Source organism: Mus caroli, unplaced genomic scaffold (assembly GCF_978045245.1).
Source record: "Mus caroli unplaced genomic scaffold, Mus_caroli_1 scaffold_14, whole genome shotgun sequence".
NCBI lineage: Eukaryota > Metazoa > Chordata > Mammalia > Rodentia > Muridae > Mus > Mus caroli.
Genome location: NW_028227269.1, coordinates 53,195,331 through 53,218,028, shown reverse-complemented (window position 1 = coordinate 53,218,028; position 22,698 = coordinate 53,195,331). Strand labels below are relative to the sequence as shown.

General features: G+C 42.6%; 1 protein-coding gene across 5 annotated transcripts in view; it reads left to right on the top strand.

Annotated features, from left to right (window-relative positions):
* Nucleotides 1-22,698, top strand: part of Baz1a (bromodomain adjacent to zinc finger domain 1A) — a 123,750-nt gene that overhangs the window by 20,980 nt on the left and 80,072 nt on the right. For 4 of the 5 annotated variants that reach the window (XM_029484733.2, XM_029484732.2, XM_029484731.2 and 1 more), the window contains exons 1-3: nt 7,049-7,158; nt 7,508-7,649; nt 19,165-19,443. In XM_029484733.2, coding sequence (XP_029340593.1) covers nt 7,537-7,649; nt 19,165-19,443 — 392 coding nt within the window. In that variant the 5' untranslated portion in view covers nt 7,049-7,158; nt 7,508-7,536. Of the gene's footprint in view, nt 1-7,048; nt 7,159-7,507; nt 7,650-19,164; nt 19,444-22,698 lie in introns of those variants that run through there. The other variant, XM_021179125.3, reaches the window with a different exon arrangement.

Sequence of the window (22,698 nt, the reverse complement as noted above, 5' to 3'; positions counted from 1 at the left end):
CGAGAGCATCGCAAATACTTCCAGACTCTAAGCTGGGTCTTTTAATGTTATATTGCCAGTGTAAATTTATATAACTACCATAAATTTAGTTAAGCTGGGAGCCCAAACTAAGTTTCAGCAGGTTAAAATAAAGGTGCAGAAGGGCTGTACACCTTTTGGACCTTTCTAGGGGATAATCTTGCCCCGTCTAGCTTCTAGAGACAACCACAAGGGCTGGGGGATGTAGCCCAGTTGTGGAAACCTTGACTAGAGATAACCACATTCCTTGGCTTTTGACCCAGTTTCTTCATCCAAAACCAGCAGTGCCACATGTCTCTGACTTTTGTGCAATCATCCTCAGTCAGGGACTGGGGCTATGGCTCAGCAGTGAAGTGCTTAACTACATGTGGTAGACTCTGGTTCTCCCCAGGAGTACATCTATAATAATAATAATAATAATAATAATAATAATAATAAGCATAGTTGGGAAGTGTCTACTTTTAAGAACTCCTATAGTTAGGTTAGACACAACTGGGGAGCACAAGGCAATCGGCCCACCTCAAGGCCCTTACCTTAATTACGTCTGTGAGTTTCTTGTATAAACTAACATACAGGCATGGGCACCTCTGGAGGCTTTACTCTGCCCTACCACACTAGAACTAAGTATGAGGTTCTTATTTTAAGTTTGAAACAGGCAAAATATTTAATCTTGGAAAGTTTGGAGCTGGAGAGATGGTTCAGTGGCTAAAGCCCTTGCTGTTCTTTCGGAGGATCCATGTTAGGTTCCCAGCATCCATACGTTACTAGCAATCATCTGTAACCCCATCTCTAGCGGCCCCGACACCCCCTTCTGGCTTCCACAGGCATTGTCCGCAAGCGGCACACATACATGTAGGCAAACACTCATGTGTAAAACAAACAAACACAAAATCTGTTTTTTAAGTAAAAAAAATATATATGGGGAGGTTTGATATTTGTACTTGACTAGGGAAAGATAAGTTGGTCAAATAGGTGAACTAGATTCTAAAGGCCAGGCATGTGGAATGTCAAGGCTACAAAGGTATAGAAAAGCAGCCAACGGGTAGCCTGAGGTAAAACTTTCAGCCTGTGAAGAGAAATATAACTGGAAAAGTGAATCTCAATTATGCTTAGGAAGGAAGACATAGGCATTTGAACCAACATGAAGACAATAGAAATCACAGTGGCAAGACTTGCAGGTTCTAGAGAGGGTACCAACATAAAAGGGAGAAACGCTAAGAGTTTTCATTCCCAGGAGCTTGCGGGATTAGCATGCTTCATGTAGAGTTCTAAGGTTAGAATTTACAAACTATATTCAGGGCTAGATTCTGAATTCAGCTGCTTTGTGCCTCTCCTTTGTTACCATGTAGTCTCTGAATATATGTGTTGCCACAGGAGTGTACTCTTTGTAAAGCCAGATGGCCAGTTCTTGATGTCAAAATAGCATTTCTTGGCAATCCAATTCCAGCTATAGAAGCCAAATAGTAAGAACTTCTATTCTAACTCTGAGTACTTTCAGAAATGTGATAAAGGCAGTATTCCTCCTCCCCAGTGGGCTTTGTATACTTGCTGTGTTCCAGGCACTGTCCTGAATATTTTTTTCTTTAATTAAAAATCCAAGTAGTAAGAGTTTCAATGATCCCTGCTTGGTAGGCCAAAGCATGAACACAAAGGAGAAAATAAAAGAGGAACAAATATATCCTAATATTTTCTACTCCAGTAACAAATTAGTCAGTAAATGACATGTCAGATTTTAGTGAAACTGTAAAAAGCTGTTTTGTTGTTGAGTAAAGGGAACTCTGTAATCCATATTTTAAAGCCACTGATTTATTCCTTGTATATCTGGTTTCTTAAAAGAACAATAGATTTGGCTGAACATAGTAACAATTTATCCTGTAAGCTACAATCAGCATATATAATCTAGGTAGATTCTAGATGTATGATCTCTATTCTATCTCCGCAGTAAGATGAAAGCAGGTGTTCACCTGACTCTCCATCAAATAATATAATCAAATTTCTGTTTTGTACATCTACCTAACCACTGATCCAAACAGCAAATGTGTGCCAAACTCTTGGCATAGAGGGGTACTGTGCAAGGCTGTGTGTGATAACACAAATATTTAAATTTTTATAACACATAACACAGGTATTTAAATTTTTAAAAATCTATTACATATGTATTTATATAAGCTATCTATATATTTTTTAATAAAATTCCATTTTTATAGTTCTAAACTTATTTAACTTTTATTTCCTATTGTAAAGTAAAATATTACTGTCAGTTACCTGTCTTCCTCTTCCTCTTTTCTCTTCAGTGTGTCTTTAAAATGTGCATTCATCTTTCTTCAGTGAAGAGTCTACCTCTCAGCTCTGCCTGCCCAGATGTTTTCTGGACTATCCTTCCAGAGGTGTCTCAATGTTTGCATTTAGGTTGGTGTACGCGAGTGTTTTGCCTGCATGTTTGTATGTGTATCATGCGAATGCCCATGAAGATCAGGAGGAGGCACCAGATCCCTTGGAACCATAGCTTTGATTATAAGAAACCATATGTCTACTGAGAATCAAACCTGTGACCTCTACAGAGCAGTAGTTGCCATCTCTGTAGCCCTTAGATTTATTTTAATATCAAGCAAATATGTGAGCATATCAAGCCATAAAATATTCACATACCTTTTGTTCTTTGGCTTCCTCATATTTTAATGCCTGAATACTAGCCACTGTATACACACAGCATAATTTATATAATGTTGACATTTCCATTTGTTTTAATCTGGCATTTCCAACACTACCATATTAAATATTCATATCGAGATGCCTGTGGAATATCTTCCTACACATGGAATTTCTAGCATGTTTGTAATTTTATGTAGATTGTTTTTTTGTCTATTTTCCCCTCTATAGAAATTTGTTTTTCCACAGGCTTATCAACATGGTGGTGAGCTTTGCTAACACAGAAGATGAAAACTGCTCTCTCAGTGTAGTCCTAGCTTGAATTTCTCTTATTAATGGGATTGAGAGTGTTTAAAAAGCCAGTTGTATTTCTACTTGGTGACTGTGATTATAAGAATTTTTCATCTATAAGGGAAATTTGTCCACAAGTTGTAAATATTTTTTCCCAATTTGATTTTTTTATTTCAACTTTGTGGTAGCTGCTGTCATGCAAAACTTTTAAAATTGTCTTTATGGAATCAAATACTGTGAATTCTGTGCTTCATGTTATAATTTAGGCTTTCCGCATTTATAGGTACCTTTAAACAAATTCTATGGTTTCCTGTAGCACTTTCTTTTTTTTTTTTTTTTTTTTTCTGAGAGACAGGGTTTCTCTGTATAGCACTGGCTATCCTGGAACTCACTTTGTAGACCAGGCTGGCCTCAAACTCAGAAATCTGCCTGACTCTACCTCCTGAGTGCTGGGATTAAAGGTGTGCACCACCATGCCTGGCTCCCTGTAGCACTTTCATGATGAATAAATATTCTTTGTAATTTTTTTTTTACTTTAAATGTATTTACTTATATCTGTGTTATATGATGTATGGATGAAAGTGTGCCATGGTGTGCATGTTAGGGGGCAGAGGGACTACCAGCATTCAACTTGGGTCATGGTCTTGTTTGGCAATCATTTTACCCAGTGAACCATTTTGCAGGCCCCATTAACAACCATACTTAATTACTACACACTCTAAATAGTCTTGCACATAGAATTGGGTTCCTTGTTTCAATTTCTACCTGAGCTTGAATAGCAAATCTTTGTTGTTTTCCTTTTTGTTGTTTGTTTTGCTTTTTTGTTTTTCGAGACAGGGTTTCTCTGTCCTGGAAATAGTGCTGTAGGCCAAGCTGGCCTCAGACTCACAGAGATGTACCCACATCTGCCTCTGGTATTAAAGGCCTATGCCACCACCACCACTGCTGGGCTTGAAGGGCAAATCTTAAGTACACAATAGGAGCAGGGAGTGTCATTTCTGGACCACTGAACAGAACGGTGGCATCTATACTTCCTGATTCAGATGCTGGTGTCTTACCTACATAACGTCTCCAGCCTCAGTGTCTTCATCTGCAAAACCAAAAGACAAACTGTGCTAAGCTTGGGGTGAAAACACTATGATTCGTTTAAAGCCTGCAGTATAAGCATTTGTGAAAACATGAACTATCATTGTGTTACTGATGACTGTAGACAATTCTTCCACATTTACTAACATCCTATACTTCCTAATTCTAATGAGAAGAGGCTGGATGACATTATGAATCAACCTGCTTTGGTAGCTCGCCCCTTTATGTCCAGCACCCTGGAGGCAGAGGCAGTTGGATCTCTGTGAATTTGAGGCCAGACGATTCTACAGAGCGAGTTCCAGGACAGCCATGACTCTGTTAGACAAAGAAAACAAACAACTGTCTGAAACAAACAAACAAACAAACAAACAAAACAAAAACAAAAAAAAAAAAACCAATCAACCAAAAAACAATCTGCATCAGTATTTTCTAAACACTCACAGGTGATTCTCCTGGGCAGCAGAGGTCTAGAACACACCTAAGCTCTACGCTTCACATGGGAGACCCTGGGTCTGATATGAGAACAGTGTCTCTAGACCTCTGAGGCCTGACTAGAGATGAAAGATGCGTCCTGATCCACAGGCAGATGAGAGAGAGAGAGAGAGAGAGCCTGGACCTATCCAGGGCTTTTCAAACCTTAAAGCCCACCTCCAGTGGCAAACTTCCTCCAACAGGGCCACACCTCCTAATCTTTCTAATCTTTTCAAAGAATTTCACTCCTGGGTGACTCAGCATTCAAATATCTGAGCCTAGGGGGGGCCATTCTTATTCTAATGACCCCAAGAAAACAAACTTTTGCACATGATAATTTTAGTTTTCTTAGCTTACAAAACATCTTCTAACAGTCACAAATCAAATAAACTATACATGTAACCCAGAACATAAGTATACTGAAAATTGAGTATGAGAACAGAAAATTTTATTTTGATAGTATTTATTTGATAGGTAAAGAATAAAATCTTAATTTTGGTAGCATAATAAAATAATCTAAATAGTCAATATTTGTATTTATAATAAGAAAATAAACACTTGCTTTTAAATTTTTAAAGAAAAAATTTAAAATCATATTTACTTATTGGAGTGGGGGGACACAAAAGAGGAGATCAAAGGACAATCTATGGGAGTGGGTTCTCTCTTTCCCTTATGTGAGTTCTGGAAATGGAACCTAGGTAGTCAGGTTTGGTGACAAGTGTCTTAATCCACAGAACCATTTGCCTGCCTATCTCACCGCGCTTTTCGATAATTTTAACAATTTTTAAAATGTAGCAAATAGTAAGTTGAAAACTAGAAGTATTCAGAGAGTTTAATCCCTTTCTAGATTACCACTTATTTTAACTTTTGGATCATATGTATACTGTGCTAATACAGACCTCAGACTAGGGGCTTAGCATGCTTAGGCCCCTGGGTTCATCTCTCTCTCTCTCCCCCCTCCCTACACACACACATATACACACACACACACACTACTCACCTTGTAAATTAAAATTTCTTCTTGCCCCTTGTTTAGGTGACTGTGGTAGGTGCTATTAGTAACTACTTCCTAGAGAATTCTTACTATTATTCTGTATATTATTTGGAGGTCAATTTTTTTTAAAGATTTTTGTTTGTTTGTTTGTTTGGTTTTGGTTTTTTCGAGACAGGGTTTCTCTGTGTAGCCCTGGCTGTCCTGGAACTCACTCTGTAGACCAGGCTGGCCTCGAACTCAGAAATTTGGAGGTCAATTTTCAAAACACCAAGTCTTTAAGTGTGTACTGTGTACTTCTCTGAAAAGCATGCAGGCTTGAGTATCTACTTGCCACTGGGAGACTTGTAAGCCTTTGTGGCTATGCTGATGCAGAAATGTGTATGCAGACACACTATTAACTGTCTTTAAGTGTCATAGAGCAGACTTTCACCAAGTATTATTTAGCTCATTCTATAATCATCTAAAAGTAGTTTGAGAAGTTCATAACTGGTAAATAGTCTTAAACACCACCATCCCCATACAAATAGTTATAGAAGATCCCAGTTTTTAAAATCATTTCACAGCATTAGTAATTAGGAAAAAAAGTAACATTTTACTGGAAGACTATGCCTCAGTTATACTTTTAGACTCATTCTTACATGTTAATTTGCAAATAAGCAAATAGAGTGATGGCAAAAATTATTAAAAGTTGGTGAACATTCTGAATGACTTCTAACTTAGAATATCCTTTTCAATTCAAAAGTCCCAAGTCTTATAAGAATTAAATTTGGTTTCATTTATGAAAATTACTGATATGGGAAAATTGTTTTATGAGACATCTCGGTAGTAAATTTAACATCGTTAGGACTCTAATTGAACTGAACATTGACGTTAAGTTACTTATAGATTATAAGTTACTTATACTTTTTAAAAATTCTGGGTTTAGTTTTAAATATGTGGGGGATCATATAAGTGAGATGACATTTCAAACTTTTGTCTTTTCCTGAGCTATCAAACTCTTTGAATTGTTTTAAGTATCAAGAAGGACTGGTGTCAAAAAAAGTTCTTTCTTTCAAGATGGATGTTTACGCATGCAAAATACTTTGAGGGTTTTAGCGATTTCGTTTCTTATTCTTCCCTTCTTCAAAACGCAATTTAAATCGGAGCCGGAATCCCCTTTTCAACTCAATAGCTGGGCGCTGGTGGCCCATTGGAAAAGATGAAGACTTTACTTTGTCAGCCATGTGTTTAAGGAACACTAGCGCTTTCCCCAGATCTTCTGGCCGATAATCTCAAACATGGAGGATGCTTCTGATTCTTCACGAGGGGTTGCTCCATTAATTAATAATGTAGCTCTCCCAGGCTCTTCGCCCTCTCTTCCTGTATCAGTGACAGGCTGTAAAAGTCATCCAGTAGCCAATAAAAAGGTAGAAGCGAGAAGCGAAAAGCTCCTCCCCACTGCTCTTCCTCCTTCAGAGCCGAAAGTAGCTCAGAAACTTCCCGGGAGCGCGGATAGGCGGGGAAGTGCCGGCGGGACGCGATCCCCGCGCGGAGCCCGGCAGTGGCAGCGGGAGCGGCGGCGGCCGGGAGAGACTCCGGGGCGGGGCGGGCCGGGCCCTCGCGGCGTTCCTCGTGGGAAGGTGCGGCGGCGGGCAAGTGCTCGCTCGCAGGTGAGGGGCTCGCCAGCCGGCGTCCCGGGGAACCGGGAACAAAGCGCGGCGGCGCCCGGGCTCCGTGGCCGCCTAGCCCCGGGGATGCGTCGAGCACGTTGCGAGTCCCGGGACTGGCGGTGCGGCGGCCCGGAGCGGCGCTGGTGAGGAGGGAGCCGCCGCACCGCCCGCCGCCGGGCGACCGCCCCATTGTGAGGCGCCCGCGGGGCGCGCCGGGGCCGCGGCCGCCCGACAGACTGGGCACCCCGGCGGCGGGGAGGACCGGACTCGTCTGTCACACAAAAGGCAGCCGAGCCGCCCCGGCGCTCCCCGACCTTACCGGCTTTTTCCTTTCCCTCCAATTTGCTAGGGACGCGGGCGGACGCGCGCAGCCGGGAGATGCCGCTGCTTCACCGAAAGCCGTTCGTGAGGCAGAAGCCGCCGGGGGACCTGCGGCCGGACGAGGAAGTTTTCTACTGTAAAGTCACCAACGAGATCTTCCGCCACTACGAGTAAGGCGGGCCGCGGCGCGGGCGCCGGGGCAGCGGGGACAGCCGCCCCCGCGCCCTTTTGTCTGTCTGTCTGTCTCCTCTTTCTCTCCCGGGGCTCGTGACGGGTGGCCGGGCCGCCCATCCCCCGGGCGCCGTGACCGCGTGGGGCGGCTGGCGGCGGGGCCCGCGGAGGCCGGCGACCGCTCGGAGCCGCCGCGTTCGCCCGGGCGGGCGGAAACTCCCCGCCTCGCCCCTCCCCGCCGCGGCCGCACGCGCTCGGCCGCCGGTTCCGGGATCCCCGCCGGGTTCAGCCCGCGCGCCGCCGCGGTGCCGCAGCCCGGAGAGGGATTCTCCGAGCCCGAGGGCAGGAAGCGGGCTGGCCCCGGACTGGGTTTTTCGCGGTCGCGCGTGGCTTCTGACGTTTGGTAGTGGGAGGCTGCCTGGGCTGAGGTGGGGACAGGGGCGGGAGTGGAGGCTCGCTCCGCGTAGGGGGTAAGGGGTTACTTCACCGGCCGGGAGGCCGGGGCCGGGGAGCGTTGGGGCACCGGTGTCCTGAGCGGCGGCCTCGCGTCCCGCGCCGCCTAGGCCTGGGAGTGTGCGACAAGAGCCACGCTCTGTCACCGCCTCTTCTTGGTGACTAAACTCCGGTCCCCGGGGAACTCGGCGTCTCCGCCCCCAGGAGACCTGCGAGGGAGAAGTCGAGTGGAGCGTGGGGAAAGGAGTGGGAGATAGCGGGGTCCCGGACGCCCCTGGTTTTCCTTTCGAGCAACCGAGAGCTAGGCGGTGGGAGTTGGGAGAGGGAGGTTAGACAAGTTCAATTCCAGCTTCAGTTTGTCGCCTCCACCGCCACCCTCCCCCCCCCCCCGCCCCAATACACACTCCCTCCTCTGGCGCATGTGGGGCCGCCTGACATGTGCCACTGCTTTTGTTTTGATAAGAACCCGAAGCTGCTGCAGATGTAGCTTCAACTCCCAATTTTTTTTTTTTATCATTGCTTGATGTATCCGAGAGTTTCCGTGCGTGGCTCAGTGACACGAAGCAGTGGGGGTATGTTTCAGCGACCCGTGTTTAAACAGAGACTCTTAAGTGAGAACCCGAATTGATCAGTCACGGGACACACACACACACACACACACACCCACACCCAAGCCCTCTCTTTCGTTCTTTCTCCTCCACGCAGACTCTCTTTGTGGCTTAGAAACCGTATGTTAATGGCAACCGAATAGGTTGTGTGCAGGAGGATTTCTGAGTATGGGGGCCTGAGAGAAAGGCTTGATCCAGGGAAGTCTTTAGACGAACTCAACAGCGGGCTGAGAAAGGAGTAGTGAGATTAGAAAAGTCAGTTCCAAGAAAGACCCTCCACCCTCCACCCCCTACCCCATCTTCAGCTCCCTAGAAGGGGTTACAGGTAACCATGTTGAATCTAGAGAAGTAGATAGTACTTTTCACCACACAGTACCCTTAAGTAGGAGTGCACATCTCACTGGGCTCCTGTACAGACTTGTTTTATTACTTTGAGTGCACTCTGTAACTTCTCCGGTGGAATTGAGTTGGGTAACTGTGCGAGGATGATGTCTTCATCTAATGTTTAAGCTAAAATCCTTAGGAACATTTCTGATTATATTTTAATTTAAGAGTACCAAGAAAATAGTTAACAGGCTCACATCCAAATCTCTTCCTTGGTTTTATATAAGCAGGCTTTTGAAAAGGCTCTCCTGGCATTGGTACTCCAGAGGTTGAACCAGAGGGTCTGCAAGTTCAAGGCCAGCCCCGGGGGCCACAGTGAGTTTTGGGTCGGTCTCTCGCTCTCTCACTCCAGGGTTTCTTTGAAACTGGAACAGAGTGGCCTTGAACAGAGATCTTCCTGCCTCCACAAGCCAAATTTTCAGCTTTATCTTTCTTATATTTAGCAGCTATACAAAGTGAATACCCCAGGTTAAAACACAAACAGTGCCTCCAATCCAAACTTCAAAAAGAGGCTGCCATCTCTGTAGAGCGCAAGGTAGACTTGACTTTTATCTCCTGTGAATTAAAAATCCTTGGTGTACTTTGGTACCTGGGATGAATTATTCTAATCACAGAGAAGTCTGAAATGCTGAAATAAGGATTTTTTTTTTTTTGCATCCCAACATGAAAACTAGAAAATTGTATGTTTTGTAGTCTTATAGGATATTAAAACATTTAAAATGGCTTAAAACAAACAAACAAACACCTCTGTATTTTCTCCCCAGTGCTAAAAAGTATTTGATGTTTTAGAAGTTACAAACAGTTTAAGAGAGATGATTAATTTGGTAACATATTTAATCATTTGCTTTAAACAATTGCATTATGTCCTTAGATATTTAATCCTTTTTTTTGGGGGGGGGGATTGGCTATAAAATACAAGATGCCATTTAGCTGTGTTAATTTACTTTGAATTATCTTCCCATTCCTTTAATTGGTAAAAAGTTATCTTTCCAAAACTGCATTTAGGGTGGATGGTATAGAAACAAAAGGAAAGCCACTTTAACTTACATCTTAGATTGGTTTGTGTTAATTTTAAGATTACCTTTTATATTAAAATGTTGTATTTGTCTGAGTAGTTATCAGCTTTCTCTGTATTTCTTGAGTGTAAATTTCTGCCATAGCCTTCAGCTTCCAGCCTTGCTCACTTCCCAAGAAACCTCCAACCTCCTGGCTAGTTTGTCAGAAACGTTTTCATTGCTGGGTAGTATTCTGTCTCTGTCTTTGATGCCTCCTCCTCCCTCCTCTGGCCACACTGTGGTCCTGGCCTCCTTCTGAAGAGTGTGCTTGATCCTATTACAGCTCATTTAAGACCCCATGCTCTCTAAGAGAGAGACTATGGCCAGGATGGACTGCCAGTGGTTATACAGTATTAAGTTCCCCTGTTTAAATAGTTTGGACTGCATGTTTCTGGACTAATTGCTAACCTGTTTGACCTGCTCTCTGAAAGCCTACTACAAATAACACATTAAGTATAGGCAAATATACATATTAAAGAGCATAATTTAGTTTCAAGGCAGGTAAAGATTTATACTATAATTTTGACTGGCCCAAAATTTTTTCTTGTTTTGATTTTTGGTTTTTCGAGACAGGGTTTCTCTGTTTAGCCTTGGCTGTCCTGGAACTCACTCTGTAGACCAGGCTGGCCTCAAACTCAGATATCCACCTGCCTCTGCCTCCCAAGTGCTGGGATTAAAGGCGTGTGCCACCATGCCTGGCCTGGCCCAAAATTTTTATTTTTGGTTGTAAATTGTTTTAAAAAAAAAAGACAGTTGGCTCTTAATACTAGAACTTATATATCTTAAATATAATTTCTTATTGATTTTTTTTTTTATTATCCAGTGGCTTAATATCTTTGATTTTTTTTTTCCTACTTGGAATTGAAAATCCACATCTTTGACTCCATGTAAAGTTTAATACTCTCTTTCACCTCACACTAGTAGGCAATCCAGCTTGCTTCAACCCAGAACCAGTTTACAGTGAAAAGTTCCCCGAGGAAAAGATTCGACTAGCTTCTAGTACATTGTGTTTGGTTGTCTGTCGTTCTTGTGAACTGAGTCCTTTTCACGAATGAGGAAGGGTTACAGGCTCTTGATTAAGCCCCTGGATTACAATTGTAGTCACATATTTTAGCACTCGTTGGCACTAGAACTTGAATTCATCTTTCTAAGGCCTTCCATGTTCTGTGCTTCTTGCTATTTACTATCACATGTTGCTTCTATGAAGAATTCTTCCTGTTGCCAAAGTTTGTAGAAATATGCACAAAGAAACTAGAATTACAAGCTATTCAGGTTAGCTCCCTAGGTCTCTATAGATGGCGACTCCTCTCTCGTCAGCTCAGCACTGACCTTACTGCACCCCTCAGTGATTAGGCTCTAGGTGGGAAGTGGAGAAATCAGAATGCCCTTTGTTTATAAATGACGAGGTGTTGTGTGTAGCCCAAGCTGGCCAGGAACTTGAGACCCTCTTGCACTTGAGTTGCTGGGATTGCAGGCATGTGCCACCACACCTGGTGCCATCAATTTGTCGTGGGGGAAAATGCTTTTCATACCAGCCAGTTTCCACACTGATGGCAGGATATACAAGATTGAGTTATAGTCAAAAGCTATGTGATGAGCATGCAATGACTCTTCAAGGGAATGTGGATAATCTTTCAAACTAGTGTCTTCAAATTGGGTGTATTTTGCTCCTTTTCGGGAATAAGTTGGCCACATGTCCCTGATCGTTTAGCCCACAGTCCTTTTTATTTTTTTTTTCCTAGTGTAGAGCAGAGATTCCTAAATGCATTTTTCAACTTTCTTTCTTTACTCTTTTCTTCTCTCTCTCTCAGTCTCTTTCTCCCTCTCTCCCTCTAGGGTTTCTTTGAACCAGACTGGCCTTGAACAGAGATCTTCCTGCCTCCACAAGCCCAATTTTCAGCTTTATCTTTCTTAATTTAGCAGCTATATTGTTTTTTGTTAACACTTAGCTTTCTTCAGTCAAATATGTGTATCAATAGTTGTAATGTAATGGTCTACCCCAAAGTTAATGGATTGAAACAACCGCCCATTCTATCTGCCTGTCAGTGTTGTGTGGTTTCTCAGGTGTATTTTGCTGGCATCCTCTGGGCTCACCCACTTAACTGTGTCCAATTGGAGGCCGTGCTGATCTTGAAACAGTAAAAGAAATGGACTCTGATCCATGTGTGGGGCTCTGAAGGGTGACGCCTGTCATCTTAAGTGATCCATGTGTGGGGCTCTGAAGGGTGACACCTGTCATCTTAAGAGGGTGTCCCGAGAGAGATGACAGGTCTCAGTGTCATCTTGGTTACATTGATGAAAACCATTAATAGCCACTCTAGATTCAAGGGATGCCAGTGTTGCCTGAAGAGGTATATTAGCAGTTAAGAGCAATGGCTGCTTTCTAAAAGACCTGGGTTCAATTCCCAGTGCTTACATTGGGGCTCACAACTGTCTGTAACTTTAGTTCCAGGCAGTCCAATGCCCTCTTCTGGCCTCCGTGGACACCAGGCACATACGTGGTGCCTAGGCCATACATGGCAAGCAAAACATCCACATAGATATTTTTTAAAATGAAGTCATAATTCAAAGGCATCTGTACGCCTTTAGCTTTCTTTGCCAACAAACTGGGCTTTAGGGTATTATAATCTGATGTTATTAATCAAAAGGCAGTGAAAGTTGGGCCAGCAAGCTAGCTCAGCACTTGCAGTGCAAATCAGAGGTTCTGAGTTTGCCTAGGCCCTGGAACCCACCGAGGAAGGAAAGGGCTGACCTCCACACATGCTCCACGTGGCCCTTGTGTGCTTACACTCCCAACACACAGAACACACATGCTCTACACACTTGGAAAAATTTTTTCCTAAGTATTCTGTGGGTTTGCTTTGTTGCTTGCCCTCCTCCTGTCTATAGTGACTTAAGCTCTGTGTCTTTTAAAACTCTCTGTTGTTTTGTGCTTGCCCTCAAGGGGTCGCCAGGAAGGAATTCCTCAGATACTTAAGCTAGTGAATCCCTACTCTTCTTCCCAGTGCTCAACGTTCTCTCCTGTTCCTCTGACATCGGCTCTTTACTGTCCTGGTGATCCTCTTAGGACAGTGGCTTTCAACCTATGGGTCATGACCTCCTTGGGGATCAAATGACTCTTTCACAAGGATAGCTGAAGACCATTAGAAAACACAGATATATACATTAGGATTCATAACAGTAGCAGAATTACAGTTATGAGGTGACAGGGAAAATAAATTTGTGGTTGGGGTCACCCCAGCATGAGGACCTGCATTCAAGGGTCACAGCATTAGGAAGGCTGAGAAGCACTGTCTTAGGATCTTCTTTGCACATACGCTCCTGAACAATTAAAAAAAAATGAGTGCACATATCCTATAGGTATTTGTTTAGAATTATCTCATTTAGTTTCTTTTACATAAACTGTTTATGAAACGTAGCCCCATTTTATAGAAGAGGGAACTAGGTTCAGAGAGATTATGTAACTTACCAAAAGAAAAGTGATAAGTCTAGGTTTGGACATTTCCTCTCTTCCTCTTTCTAAATGCACATTAAACAAAAATGAATGTGGGGAGCCAGGCATGATGGCACATGCCTTTAGTAGGATTAAAGCGCTAGAAGCAGAGGTGGTGGTTCTCAGAGTTCAAGGCCAGCCTGGTCTACAAACCGAGTCCAGAGCAGCCAAGCTCTGTTACACAAAGAATCCCTGCCTTGAAAAGCCCCCCGTCCCCCAAATGTGGTCCATCCATTGAGAGTGCATGTGTTTCCTCTTGACATTTTTTCCTTTGGAGAGACTTTGAGAACGCTGAGATAGTCTGTCTCCTTAGTGAGCAGTGTCCCTTCTATCTTATGAGGCCAGCATGATGGGAGCATGGCAGAGGAACCTGATAACTGTTTGTTGGGAACTGGGGGAACCCTCCAATAGGAGAGTATCTAAAGTGGATCCTAAAGGGCGAGGCTCGTGGGCCACGTGGTGGGGCAGGAAAAGGTTCTAGGTAGGAGAGGTAAAGAACCCTTATAAAGCAAGGGAAGTATATTAAAAACAACACTGAAGTATGCATTGGAATCCCACTTAAAATTGTCTTATTCACAGCCATTATTTTAAATGAGGCCTTGCAAGCCAGCACCGGTGCTTGCTTTACCTTTGCCACTCTCGTAGGATGTCCAAGCCCATCCCCATCATCACCACTTCACAACTTTGTGCCATACCACATGGTATAAGCATGTCATTTCTGTCAAAGGCAGCACTGAATAAAATGCAGAAGAAAATTTCATTAGAGTGGCTTTTAAAAACTGGACCTCGTGTTTGTTTGTTTAAAAGCTTCCTGGTTGATTATAAACGAGTATAAAAATCCATTTTTCATCTTGCTTACAAGGCATATCTATCCTGTCATGCCCATGATCTAATCTGCACTTATGACCCTCCTAGAGAAGAAAATTATTAGTAATTTTCCAGCCTTCCAGTAGTTTAAAATTTATAAGCTCTACTTTTCATCCGTTGAATATCATGGACTATTTTAAGTTAGGAATCTGATTTTTAGCATATCTGATCTTCTTTGGTGGTGGCTGTGGCGGTGGGGGTGGTGGGCGGTGCTTTAGATCTCTGTTATTGGATTGTTCTGGAGTTCACCACATTTTGCATCTGGCTGTAAAGTCAGTCCTTAAGTAAAGAACTCTGTGTTCATCTGAATTGTGTGTGATGTTCCTTAATTCTTAAACCCACTAGGCTTTTAGTTTTCCTGATCCCTGACAAATTAACATCCTATTATATTTTGTTTCTTAGCTTGTTTACTAGAATTAATAGACTGGAATATGTGTTTAGGAAAGATTTTTACCTTATACTCAGACTCTTACGGAACAGTGGTAGAGAGGAAAGGCCATCCATCATATATTTCATGTTTGAAGGATCAGATAACAAATATTTTAGACCGTTCTGGTCACAATGTCTCCCACACTCTGTACAAATGAATTGAGAAAGCAGAGAATATATAGAAGTGAAAATGAAATTGTGTGCCAGTAAAATTAAGTACAAAAAAGGCTAGATTTGGCTTCTAGACAGTAATATATCTCTAATCTAAAGAGGCTTTTTTGAAGAGTATAATCATAAATCAGATATAATTTATGTTAGCGTAATTTATATTAAATAGTTCTTTTCATTTTGCATTTTCTTTTTGCTCACAATGGCAAAATGTATTTGTAATATAGATGTTGAAGTGACAGTGTGATGCTCCCTTGAATCTAGCGTTAACAATAATCTTGAATGTGTGCACTGAAGGTCAAGTGTAAGCAGAATGGTGAAGTGGGCAGAGATGAAGATGCGCAGCAGGTGGGCTCTGTGCTGCTGGGGTGATGAGTTTTCCCTCCTTGGTGAGAACAGCCACAGTGGTGGAGTATACCTTGCCTCCTACCTCTTGAGGGTTAGATCTTTGTGTACAAGACTATCAATGTAACAAAAACTGTCTAGAGACTGAAGGAAATATAAGAACATTAAGGTTTTGCAGAAGATAAAGGAAACCTCGTGGGAGGAGCAGGACAGCGGCATTGGGGTCCCATCCCATTTTGTTTCGTTTTGTATTTTACATGTATCTGTCTACCTTCCCACCTACCTATTTATTCTTTGTGTGCGTGCACATGAGTTTAGATACCACTGATGAGTGTATCAGTCACAAGACAGCTTGTGAGGGTTGATTCTCTCTCTGCACCCTGTGGGTTTAGGGGATGGGGCTCAGGTTGTCAGGCTCGGTGACCCATCCTGCTGGCCCTTACTCTTTTTCTACCTGGTAAAGCGGTGCCTACTGGCTGTTAATATGCTTGTGCCATTGCTCACTTTGATAATTTTAGGCAGTGTTAATGTCCATCAAAACCTGTTTTATACTCAACTGTCACCCTGCAGCAGGTTCAGGTGCTTTGTGGTCCACCAAATGTCCTGTGTGCTTGGCTGATAGAGCTAAACCCATGCTGTCTGATGCACAAGCTAAACCCATGCTGTCTGATGCAGAAGCCATTGCTTAGCCATATGGACCACTTGAAATGGTTTGGTGTGGATAGTAGGATTTAATATATAAAAATATAAATGATTTTGATGTTATTTATATCCATTTTATTCTGTATACTCAAAAGTCACTGTTAGCTATATATTTTCCTACCTTAATAAATAAATTATTATGATTAATTTCATTTTATTGGAAATAGATTCCACTCCTCCACCCCTACCCTAGCATTCTTTAACTTTATGCTTTCTTTTTTGTTTTGTTTTTTTGTTTTTGGCTTTTGAGCCAGGGTTTCTCTGAATAGCTTTGGCTGTCCTAGAACTTGCTCTGTAGACCATGCTGGCCTCAAACTCCAAGGCTTCTGCCTCCTGAGATTAAAGGTGGGATTAAAGGTGTGTACCGCCACCACCACCAGGCTTTCTTTAATACCTAATCCTTAATATTACTTGAAAAAAAATGTTCTAGAATTTCCTGATCCATTTTACCTTTCTCTGAATTCTTTTGTTAGTATACCTGTTGCCTCTTATAAACAAATAAACAAACATTTATTGTTACACCAAAACATACTTCAGAAAAGGGTCTTCAAAGAGAATCAGGGTCATCTAAGTGGGCACATGTACAATTTTTATTTTTAATGGCAAGTATAGGCGTGTGAGTGAGTGTGTGCACATGAGTACAGGAACCTGAGGAGTTCAGAGGCATTGGATTCTGGGAGCTGGAGTTACAGACAGCTGTGAGCTGCTAACATGGGTGCTAGGATTCAAACTCAGGTCCACTGTAAGAACAGTGCTCTAACCAAGTCAGCTTTCCAGCCTTGTGTATCATCGTCATCATCTTCTTCTTCATCCTCTTCATCATCATCATTACTAAAATCGTTATGATCTTTTATCATCACCCCTTTTCATTGTGTTGTGATTGGTTTCTCTTGATTTTCATAGGTTTTTAAAATTTTTTGTTGCTATCTTGACATACATATAAGTAAAACAGTCCTAATAGACATGCCCGAATGATCTTTGAAGATCATGAGTGTGTTTATAGGGATAATATGTAAGACAGACTGACTAGCCAGGATTACTTGAGGATGATGGGAGAGGAGATCAGGAATGTGGAACTTAGAGAAGGATTGCTCATACATTGGTGTAGTTACTGAAAAGTTACAGAGCATGGTCTCACTCTCCGGGGAGGACAAAGTTGAACACGCCCTTCCCATTGGCTACCTGTAATTAACTTTGTGTGTGTGTCTGATAGTTCATATGTAGAAGAATCTCCTTGTAAAATGGTGCATGAGTACATGATTAAATAGAAATTCAGATAATGTGGAAATGTTTAGAATCATGCACACACACCATTTTTCCTTTCTTTCCAGTCTCTTGTTTTCTCTATAGGAACATCTGTTTATAGTATGTCTATAAAGATACATTTTTGTGGTTAATGTATGTGTGTGGGCTTTTTTTTTTTTTTTGTATATTCAGTGCATTTTTCCACCCAATCTCTCTTTGAACTTTTTCTATTTTATATGTTTCTTGTACTTTAAAAGAAACTAGGTAGATTTTCAGAAAATGAAGGTTCATATTAAGAAATCACTGTAGTTCAAAAGGGCACTGCCTGTTGAATGGTAGTTTTACCCCCATCCCTAGCTATAACCTGGGCCTTTTGTTTCTAAGACAGGATCTCGGGTAGCACACGCAGGCTAGCTTCATTTGCTCCTGCCTCTCTCCCTCCCAGGTGCTGCATGCACTGGCATAGGTCAGCACTGCTGCATGTGCCAGCGTAGGTCAGCACTCCTGGCACCTCGGTTTATGTTTTGAGACGGAGCCTTACTGTAGCTTCGGAACCGGAACTCACTTTGGTGGCCTCGAAAGTGTTGGGCTTTCCTACCTGAGCCTGCCGACTCTGGCTTGGTCACTCAGGAGCGAACCACGTATGGCCAGCCTCATATCCTAATTTTGTTTAATATTTCAAAAATCTCTGCTTTTTCAAGTTCTCCCTCCTCACTTGCTGTATTATCAGGGTTCTCTAGAGTCACAGAACTTAAGGAATGTCTCTATATAGTAAGGGAGTTTATTTAACAATCTACAATCCAATTAACCCAACAGTGGGCAGCTGCGAATGGGAAGTCCAAGAGTCTAGTAGCCGCTCAGGCCCACGAGGCCAGTTGTTTCAGCTGGTCTTCTGTATAAGCTGGAATGCTGAAGAGGTAGGTTCCAGCAGATGTGCTGGCAAGGACGTGCAAGCAGGTGAAGAAGAGGGAGTCTTCCTTCTTCCAAGGTCCTTATGTAGGCCTCCAGCAGAAACAGGCCCAGATTAAAGGTGTGTACTACCTTGCCTGGGTTTAAGCTTTTTATGGCCACTATACCTCAAGATCTGGATCAAAAGCATGTGTTATCCCATGTCATGTTCCGGGTCAGAAGCCTGGGTCTTCCGGCCTCAAGATCTGGATCACAGGTGTGCCCTCCATTTCTGGACTGTATGTAGTTCATTCCAGCTGCAGTGGAGCTGACAAGCAGGAGTAGCCACCACACTCGATCCCCCTCCCCACTTCTGTATTGTTGTCTTGACCTTTGCTGTTTTGTTTTTCTATGAAGGTAAAGTCAGTGCTTACTGTAAAGAGAACAAAGGAAGGCTCAAACTTGAAACACAGTTGTTTGCCCCTCGTATAGTAAGAATTCTCGTACTGCTTACCGACTGACTTTTTCATCACATAAAATATTTTGTTTCCTCTGACTGTTAGGGGCCCAGACTTATAAGTTTCTTCACTCTTAAGGTCTTATAAAAAGTCAGGGTTAATTTGACATTGGTGTTGTGCTTTTCAACAAAAAAGCTTATAAATACAAGGAGAAGAAAGGTTGAATCTGCGTTTAGTTTGGTTCCAAATTTTAGAACTGGCATTGTAAGCATCTATCTACCTTAAAGACTTTTTCTTAATTTTGTATTAAAGAGTAAGTTGATGAGGTGGCATAGGGGGAAAGATTATAAAGGTATTGATTTTAATGTAACGTTTATGTAATGATAGGTAATGGGATTTTGTTTTTGTTTCTTCATCAGTGACTTTTTTGAACGAACCATTCTGTGCAACAGCCTTGTGTGGAGCTGTGCCGTGACGGGTAGACCTGGACTGACGTATCAGGAAGCACTTGAATCGGAAAGAAAAGCAAGACAGAACCTCCAGAGTTTTCCAGAACCACTAATTATTCCCGTTTTGTACCTGACCAACCTTACCCATCGTTCACGCTTACATGAAATCTGTGATGATATCTTTGCCTATGTCAAGGACCGATATTTTGTTGAAGAGACTGTGGAAGTCATTCGGAACAATGGCACAAGGTAAAGTCCTTTTCATTTTTCATCTCAATAAGCATGAATTGTACAGAAGTCAAATAAAGCCGGTGTGATGCTACATGCCTATATAATATCAGCATTTGGAAAGCTGAGGCAGGAAGATTGTGACTTCTAGGTTAGCCTGGGCCATATAGCAAGACTGTCTAAATATAGAAAAGGAGATCGAATGGAACCTTTCCTTTTGCTTTCTTCTAGCTACCCTATTAGCCCACATATTGATATTGTTCTGTGGTATCTAATATATATTTCCACTTAGATGCCATCAAAAATATATACATGCGTGTGTCACGTGTCTGCACAAACATACAGACATAGTCCTCCTTTTAATATAATAGGTAATGTTCTCTATAACCCTTTACTTCAAATATATTTGAGATCATGTTGCTATATAAGCCATCTTCTCTTTAATTTACTATAAAATAAACCATTTACATGAACAATCCATGTTTTAAAAGCCTAAAATAATGTTATCTACCATATCCTTATACTAAATAATAATTTAAATATAGTTGTATGTTTTGATGGCTTTCAGTATTTTATTTAACAAAACTAGATCTTGAACATGTCCACCTTTTTGTATATTTTTGTCTCTTCAACTTGATATGCCTCTATTGAGACCCTCGGCTTGATTCCCAGCTGTGTGTGGTGGTGCTCAGCTAACGTCAGCACACCTAGGCCCTGTAAGGGAGAGACAGGAGGAGCTCAAGGCCATCCTTGGCTGCATAGCAAATTCAGCTTGGGATTGCTGAGACCCTGTATCTGTATCCTCATGGATGAGAGGGTAGGGTCTTTTCTCGCACCATGTGGGTCCTGGGGAGCAGCCTCAGGTTGTCAGGCTTGTCAGGGAAGCACTCTTACACGTTGAACCATACACATAGCACCCTATATTGACCTTTTAAAATTCTTATTTAATTTTACTTATTTTACACATATGAGTGCTTTGCATGTAAACACCTGCAGTTCATGCATGCCTAGTTCTCACAGAGATCAAAAGAGGGCTTCAGTTCCCTTGGAACTGTAATTACAGATGATTATTAGAGTCTATGTGGGTGCTAACAACCAAAAGTGCTCTTAGACCACCACTGAGTTTTCTCTGCGTACCCCTTCTTTTTTTTTTTTTTTTCCTATTTGAGACAAAGATGACCTTTTACCCTTGATCTTTGTCTCCACCTCCCAGTGCGGGGTTTAACCATTCTTAAGATGATGCCTAAAGTTTTCCCTCTGTTAGATACAACAGTCAGGTGATGCGCTTTAACAATAATGCATAAAGCTGTGCATAGTCGCACATGCCTGTATTCCCTGCTACTCAGTAGACTGAGGCTGGGGATCGTGAGGATAAGCCATACAAGAAGAGATCCACACCTTTTTTTGTTTGCTTTTTTTGAGACAGGGTTTCTCTGTGTAATAGTCCTGGCTGTCCTGGAACTCACTTTGTAGACCAGGCTGGCCTCGGACTCAGAAATCCGCCTGCCTCTGCCTCCCAAGTGCTGGGATTAAAGGCGTGCGCCACCACCACCTGGCTTTTTTTTTTTTTCTTTCATTTTTTTCATTTGTAAGGGGAATGCCAACAAGGTAGAACTTTGAGGGCATCCTACCAGAAAACAGCTGCAAGAAATAGTGTATTTGAAAGGAGAGGCCTGACTTGGTTGAGCCTTTGGGGTGCCATGCTGGAAAACAGCTGTCTAGGAAGTGTTTCCCTAGGTTTAGCTATAGAGGCCACTGCAGTGTGGTCCACAGGGTCCAGGCAGCCAAACCTGTGGCAGAATCTCTTCGGTGTTGGACTTATAGGTGTGTAAGGTGGAGAGGCTCACAGAGGCTTCGTCAGCGTCCCAGAAAGCCACCAGGGCCAGGTGATTTATAGCAGGATTAGATTTTCTACATGGAGGGGAGAAGAAAGCTGCTTTTAGTCAGCTAGGTTACAAGCAGACTGTTGCCGTCCGCTGTGCTGCCACGCCTCCATGCCTCCTCAAAGGTTGCTTCTTGCCAGATATTTGCCACAATAAGAGGAAAGAACTAAAACACATAGAAAGGGAGGCTAGATGGTGAAGAAGTGATTTTAAAGAGGATTAGGCAAGGCGAGGGTTGAACACGCACAATCTTTGGAGTCGGTTCTCTTCTTTTACTTACTTTATGTGTCTTGAGGATGAAGCTCCAGTCCTTGGGCTTGGCAGTAGGTGCCTTTGGCTCCTGAACCAGCATACGGGTTCTCCTCTCTTCCTTTTCTAAAATTCAACCATAGTTCTCTATGAGCAACATGAATGTTGCTTCTCAAAGTGCCAGACATGGTCCCTGCCTTGGGGTCTTTGTACTCGTTCAACCTGAACATCTTTTCCATATATCAAAATGGCAAACCTTTCTCCATGCTTGTTCCTCACAATCGTTCTCTCAGTGTAGCCTTTCTCTTTCCACCCGAAATTCAGCATGCCTTTGTCCCAACACTTTTAAACTTTTTTATTTAAAATGACGAGGAGGAAGATGTAAGAAAAGAATAGTTAGAACATTTTGATTTCTTTTCCTTCAGTGGGTAATAAGATAGGATGTAGAAACCTGGTCACTATGCTGTCACATTAGGCCCAGCTCACACTGCTCCGTTTCATGGACTGCTGCTTATGTTTTTACTTTGGGCTCTGCGGGCCAAATCCTGGGCTGGGTGTTGTAGATTGAGAGAGATTAAGACACACTTGAGTTCATTTGAGAGGAGAGAGAGGGAGGTGTGTGTGTGTGTGAGTGTGTGTGTGTGTTGCCTGTGAGAGTTGGTTCTCTCTTTCTACATGTGAGCCCACAGGACTGGACTGGCTCGGTTTTAGCACCTTTACCCATCAAGCTGTCTTGTTGACCCTAAATTTTTAGTTTCATTTCAAGACAGATCTTGATAGTGAAAGGCTAAGGCTCTGAAATTACACAGACTTCTTTGGAAGTTATCTCAAAGCTAAAAATGAGAGAGAAGGCCAGAGGGGGGTAGAGGGAGGGAAAGAGAGAGAGAGAGCTTTGTACATATACTGAATCTTCATATAAATAGATAGTGAGGGAATTATGTTGCTTCCACCTCACGGTGTCTGCTAATATCCTCCTTCTATTACTGGATGAACTTTTATTTTAGGCAAAGGCTGTAACTCACTCTGAATAGTGTTTCTCGGCATCAGGAAGCCCTGGGTTTCATTGTCAGCATGGCGTAACTGAGTATGGTAGAGGTAGAAGGTGATCCTTGGCTACATAGTGAGTTCATGGCCAGTCTGGCCG